Below are 6,557 nucleotides of genomic sequence, written 5' to 3' on the forward strand. Positions count from 1 at the left end.
AAGAGGGCCTGGTCTGCCCAGCGAGGTGACTCCCCAGGGATTGGCAGGGGAAGTGCTGCAGGCCCATGGCTTTCCCAGGGCTGGCACAACCTCCCCTGGCCCAGGGTGCAAGGGGAAGGGGCTGGAGCAGTGGCCTGGGGGTCTGCCCCACACCCCCTGAGCCCCAGTCCCAGCAGGGGAGGGGAGAACTGGGGGTAGCAGCTGGCACCCACCACAGTTCTGCCCTCCTCACCCCTCCACCCCAGAGGAAGGTTGAACCTGGCAGTGACTTATGGGCCTGGTCTGAATGAAGAGGTCCCAGACATACCCTCCCCTGCTCCCACTTCGTTCCAACCCCCCACCCCCGCTAGAGCCCCCAGCCAGCATTTGGGGCAAAACCCTAAAAGCCTTGGGGGCAAAACCACAACCATTGTCCCCCACCCTGCTGCTGGGGTCAGCGATGCCATGCAGGGCACCCAGCAGAGGAGGGGGCTGGGGACGGCCAGGTTTTGGGCTGGGAGATATTGCCTGATGGCAGCCCCAGGAGGGGTGGACAGGGGGACTGCAGGGGTCCCCCAGAGCCATCAGAAGTCCTTGAGGCGGCTGTAGAGCTCTCTCTTGCTACGCTCGCCCGCCCAGGTGCGGCTCTTCAGGCGGAACTTGCGCAGGTCCTCCTTGAAGTCCTCATGGTGCATGGGGCGATAGTCCTGGGGCTCACAGTGTGTCTGGGCACCCACGGCCCCATCAGCACCCGCAGTGCAGCCCCCAGCCCCCCCACGGCCAAAGCCGGCAACCTCAGGATGCCATAGCATGGTCCCCTGCCCCTCCAGGTGCCATCCTCATGGAGGATGCTCAGAGCTAGACCCCTCCTTGCCCCCTGCGGGCAGTTTGGGGAGGGAAGACTGTGTTTCGCCCCCTATCCCCAACCCTTGCTCTCTTGCCAGGGACTCCCTGCCCACACAGAGGGCAAAGGCGGGGGCTCACCTGGTACTGAGGGAAGAACTCCCGGTACCCCCCCTTCAAAATGTAGAGCTCGGGGTAGTGGAGGTGGGGGTACTCATTACAGGCTCGGTCCTTCTCCCTGACGAACCGGCACCTGTGGGACAGAAGGTGATGAGAAGGGGCTGTCACAGGGATTGTCACCAAGCCAGTATCTGGCCATGCCCAGGGGTCCGGTGAACCCCAGTGCCCACCCACACCCCTCCACTCACATCCTGGGCCCTCTCTCAGAGGAGAACTCGCAGTGGAAGATGACAATCACCCTCTTGCTGGCATCGAAAGGTACGATGGGCTTCTTCAGCAGGTACTCCTCCACATCCTGCTCCATCGGCAGGTTGATGGCACCCTGGGAAGGAAGAGGAGGCACGTTCATCCCCCGCTGCCTCCCATTTAATCTGGGGGTCCTCAGTAGGCTGTCCCCAGCCTCCCCCACCAGCATCAACCCATCTACTGGGGCACCATCACCCTTCCTCCTTCCAGTGGGGCTCAGCACCTTTGGAGGGGCTCAGCCCCTCTGAGGTTTGATGGGTTTGAGTTTCCCCCACCATGCAGGAGGTCCCCACCCTGTCCCCAAGCCCCAAGGGGCACAGCAACAGTGCTCACCTTGATGTGGCCTCCCTCGTACTCATAGGGGTACCTGCAGTCCACAATCACGCAGCTCTCGATGAGGCTGCTGAACTGCCCCGTCAGCACTGCCACCATCTGTGGGGGGAGCCCGTCACCGAGGAGTGGGATGTGGTAGGTGGGGGGGGCAGGCAGGCAGCCCCATGGCAGGGTTCGAGGAGAGGCTGCTGCTCCCTTACCATTTCCGGGGAAATGTACTTCAGGTCCTGGTGCTTGCCCTGTACCGTCTGCAGGAGGTAAGCCTGGAGGAGAGGTGGGTACTGGGTCAGGATCCATCCCAGGGCCATCTCCCAGGGCAGGGGCTGTCACCCACTCCCCCCGACCCCAAGGGCTGCTCCCCCAAGGAAGCCATGGCCGTGGCACGGCACTGGCAGCAGAGGGGCACTGATCAGACTCTACATGTGCCACGAGGTCTGCAGGCTGGACAGTCCTGCCCCCAAGCCCTCTCACCCTCCCAAGCCCCTTCCCCCCCTCCCCCCAAGCCTGGGCCGCCAGCAGGGTTTGGGCTTCTGCCCTGGCACAGCACACCCAGGCCTCCAGCACCACCGTGGCCCCACCTTGGAGAAGTCCCCGATGAGGTCCTGGTCATCATTGTCCAGCAGGTTCTCGATGTCCTCGTGGCAGAAGGACTTGGAGCGCTGCAGACGCACTTTCTGTGGAGACAAACCAGAAGCACCTCCAAGGTGTTAGCGGCAGTCCCAGCAGAGCCAGGGCGGGGATGAGCTGGACCACAGCAAGGACACCTCACCCTGAAGACTTCCCCACCACTCACCGGCTCCGCCACCACCTCCTCGCCAGGGGTACCAGCCCCGCTCCTCCGCCGCTTGGTTTTGACAGGGGTGTCCTGGTCCAGGGGCCGGTCTATCCGCTTCAGGATGGGCCTGACGACGCTGCTGGGCATCGAGGGCGAGCGGAAGAGCTGCCGGCACTTGCTGCGCTTGGCGGCACACTGTGTGGCGGAGAGCCCGTGTTGTTGCCCAGGGGTCTGGCATCCCCCACCACCACGAGGGGACAAGGGTCCCGGTCTGGTGGCTGCACAATGCCCAGGGGCTGGGGCTGCTCACCAACCAGCCCCTTCACCAGGGACCCTCAACCCCAGACCCCCCCGGAGACCCCAGGGAGGAGCCTGGGGCTCCATCCACCCCCTAAGGCTCCGACGTACCAGCTCTGCCTCCTTCTTCCTCACCAGCGGCGCAGTCAGCAGGTTCTCCATCCCCTGCGGCATGTTGGTATCGCTCTGCTGCAACAGCAGCGGGAGGGAGATGGGGGAGAGGCAGAGGAGAGTGTGAAGGAGATAAGTCCCATTGGCTGCTTCCCACCCCCCTGGGCAGGGATGGGTCCACCCAACCCCGCAGGTGGAGGAACCATCCCTACCTTCATCTCCTCCTCATCCAGGATCTCCATAAAGCCATCATCCTCCTCCTCATACTGCACCAGTGCTCCTTGTTTGACAGGGCTCTCGCCCTCGGGGACATTTTCCTTCTCAGGGGTGTCAAACTGGGGAGGACATGGCCCACGGCTCAGCAGTGGAGCCAGCCTCAGGCCAGCCCCCTTCAGAGACAGAGTGTCCCCACACCCCCCCAGTTCCCACATCCACGGGTCTCCAGGGCAAACGCGGAATATAGAGCAGCAGGTCCCCGCCCAACAGCAGCAGCCGCCACCGCCCCCACCTCCAGTGCTCCCCCAGAGCTCCCCAGCCCCTCTCACCAGCAGGGCAGGCACAGAGCTGAGTCTCCGGGTGAAGGGCTCCCTCCGTGCAGCCCCATTGCCGGTGGGCAGCTGGCTGCGCTGGTCTGGCCTCTGCGGCTTCTTGAAGACAAACCCCTCCTGCCGTGATGGGGGCACAGCGTCAGCATCCCCCTGCCCCTTCCCCAGCTCCCCCGCAGCCTCACTGCCCCCCTCACCTTGTCCTTGGTCTCCCTGCAGCCATTGAACTCCCAGGAGTGGGAGATGCTCTTCAGGACCGGGCTGGCACCCAGGGTCTGCAGGGCAGGCCATGAAGTGAGCGGTGCTGCACAGCCCCTGCCCTCCTGACCTCCATCCTCCTCCTCCCAGCTCAGCAGGATGCAGCCTCCCTCCACTCAGCCCTGCGGAGCCCCTGGGACTTACCGACAGCGAGTGGATCCTCTGGGCAAGGAGCTTATTGCTGCAAGAAGCAGGGAAAGGATTGAATGAGAGAGGCTGCCCCTGGCCCAATGGCATCCCATGGGGGCTGGCACAGCCCCCCCAGTCCCCTCACACTGGGGTGAGACCTCCCTGGAGCTGTCGCAGCCCCCAAAGGACCCTGGGGAAGCAGCTCCTCCAGGCACAAAGCAACACTGATGGCCTGATCTGGACTGTGGGAGGGGCGCAGGGACAGAAGCCCGTTCACTTACTCTTTGGGAGCTCTCCCAGACTCCAGGATCACTTTCTCGAAGCTGCAGAGAGAGGTGAGCCAGGGTTAGGGGCGATCGAGCCCTGCACCCCAGCCCTGGCTGCCCAGGAGCCCTGGGTATGGGCAGCCCCAGCCCTTACAGTGCCCCCACCCCACGCAGGGGCCAGCAGCCCCCTGAGGTAGGAGCACCGAAGCAACCAGGGCTTTGAGCCCCACAACGGGTTCAAGCCCCATCTGGACACTGCTGGTTTTAGGCTGGGGACCCCAGTCCAGGGCTGGGGGGTGGGCAGCACACCGGGGTGGTCTGGGGCACCCGGCTGACCTCACTCTGCACCCAGACAAAGCCAGCAACAGCATCACCCGCTCTCCGCCTGTATGTAAATCTGCCCACGGCGGGGGTGCTGGGACTGCTGGCCAGCAGCCATATGGCCACACCGGCAGCACGCCATGGCGGGACGGGGACTGGCACATTCCACGCACATCTGGCTGCCCCAGCCCCACCATCTGCCCCCAGTTACTCATTCACCCAGCACATCTGGTGGGGCCAGGCTCAGCCAATGGCCAGGGCTGGGTATGGGGGTGGGCAACGCCACTGACACGGCACCAGCATAGTGGGGGCTCGGGTGCCATAATCCAGTGGCAGGGGGGCAGGCAGAGCCCCTCACCTCTGCACAGGGCCACGCTGCAGAGCTTTGCTCTCAGCTGAACCCTGCACCCTCCTCCATGGGCTGCTGCAACAGCACCCCAAGGCTCCCCAGGGAGGCAGGGGGTGCTCAGCACCGTTGCCCCACTGCATGGCAAGGCAGCGAGCCGGCAGCCAGTCAGCCCCGCCAGCGCAGCCCGGAAGAGGATTTGGCCCAACCGTGGCGCAGCAGCACCGTGCGGGCTTCCTGCCTGCACCCCGCTGCCAGACCCCCCCGCCCTCACGGGGACCATGCCAAGCACCAGCACCAACATCCCCACTTCTCCCCAGTGCAGGGTGGTTTCTCACCCCTCCCCAAAAATTAAATTGCGGGGGCCACAGCTGGAAGCACAAGCTGAGAGGGGGCACTGCAGGCAGTCCCCCACTGCCCATGGGAGGGTGAGGGGGGGACCCCCCAGGGGGAATACAGGGTACTCACACTTCCTCCAGCGCCGCAGGGTCCTCCTGCGTGGGGGATTCCAGCCCCACTCCTGCAGCAACAAGGGGCAGGAGTAGCACCGGGAGGGGGAAATCAGACCCCATTGGGGTCCAAGCCATGTCCTGCCAGCATTGCTCCCGCGGGGTGCTTTGCAGGATGGGGCCAGGCAGAGAAGCCCCCCGTGTCCCAGCTGTGCTTCCCCACTGCTCCAGGCAGCGCAGGGGAGGGGGCCACCGCCAGCAGTACCCACTGTGTGCTCATGGGGGGCCCTCATCCAGCCCCTCAACATGGCATGGGGGATAGCACTGACCCTGGCAGCACCCATCCCGGCCAGGATGCCCCATGTCACCCTGAGCCAGGAACCTGCTGGGGTGGTCCACAGCCAAGCCCCCTGGGGAGTGGGGCTGGGGGCTCTTGCCCATTGTCCCCCATAGGGAAGAGGCCGCAGTCAGAAGCACTGGGAAGAAAGTCCCAGTTTGAAGCAGGCATGGGCTGAGCACCCAGCAGGAGTGACTCAGAGCGGGGCCCAGCTCCCATGTGCACCCCACAAAGCCCCCAGCCCCCTCTCCGCCTCTCCAGCCACTCGCCCAGGCCCCCTCCCCAGATACCCTCCACCCGACTGCCATGAGAACCCCCTCCCCGCAATGTCACAGCTCCCTCCGCACGTCCCACTGGAGGCGGGGGGCAGGCACAGCAGCACCCATCACTCACCCACATCCGAGGATTCGGAGGAGACAGAGTCCCGGGAGGAGTCCGAGGCCACTGACTCTTGGGACAGCCGAGACCACTGGCTCTGGAAGGAGAGCCCAGCGACCCGCCGCTTCGGGGTGTCCCAGTGGCTGCAGGCAGGGCAAGGTGGGGAGTCAGCCCCAGGGGACCCCCCGGCACCCGGGATGCCATTCACCCCCTTCCTGAAGGAGGAAGGCAGGAGCAGCTGCAGGGGGGTCCCAAAACGTCTTAATCCCTCCATGGCAGAGTGCCACCACCGGGCTTAGTACTGGCTGCTCGGAGCCCCACATGGGGCTACCAGTGTGCCCCGTGCCCGGCAGCAAGAGCCATGCGCGGGACAGCCTCCAAACCCCCCCACCAGTCCTGCTCACCTGCCCAGCCCCGCCAGGTTGTCCATGTCCAGCGCCAGCGTGGTGACCGGGGACATCCCCCCCCACCCCGCCGCCAGCCCGGGCAGCCCCCGGCGGCCGAGGCCGCTCCGCACCGCCATGCGGGTGCGGCAAATCAGCTTAAAGACCAGCTAAAACCAATAAAATACAGAGCTGTCCGGATCTCTACGCGCGTTCCCTCCCCGAGCGGAGCGGCGCTGTGTCCGCCACCGGGGCCGCTCCGGTGTGCGGTTGGACGATCGCGCCCGGGCGCGCGCCTCCCACCGGCCCTATTTATATTCGAAAATAACAGGGGAGCGGCGCGGCGGGAGCCAATGGGGTGGCCCGGACCGGCCCGCGGGG

The 6,557-nt window shown here is 65.3% G+C and overlaps 1 protein-coding gene across 1 annotated transcript; it reads right to left on the reverse strand.

Annotated features, from left to right (window-relative positions):
• Positions 1–366: 366 nt before the first annotated feature.
• On the reverse strand, positions 367–6,316 carry LOC147528691 (M-phase inducer phosphatase 2-like). Its single transcript, XM_086612012.1, has 16 exons — positions 6,198–6,316; positions 5,809–6,053; positions 5,098–5,149; positions 3,978–4,019; positions 3,712–3,748; positions 3,507–3,584; positions 3,310–3,429; positions 2,977–3,099; positions 2,765–2,842; positions 2,375–2,551; positions 2,160–2,255; positions 1,782–1,844; positions 1,582–1,680; positions 1,191–1,324; positions 964–1,075; positions 367–704 (listed from the first exon to the last, which is right to left on the reverse strand). The coding sequence occupies exons 1-16, from the start codon at positions 6,314–6,316 to the stop codon at positions 564–566; spliced, it is 1,716 nt and encodes a 571-aa protein (XP_086468138.1). The 3' UTR covers positions 367–563.
• Positions 6,317–6,557: the final 241 nt, after the last annotated feature.

The sequence above is a fragment of the Tauraco erythrolophus genome, chromosome 5 (assembly GCF_009769465.1).
Source record: "Tauraco erythrolophus isolate bTauEry1 chromosome 5, bTauEry1.pri, whole genome shotgun sequence".
Classification (NCBI taxonomy): domain Eukaryota; kingdom Metazoa; phylum Chordata; class Aves; order Musophagiformes; family Musophagidae; genus Tauraco; species Tauraco erythrolophus.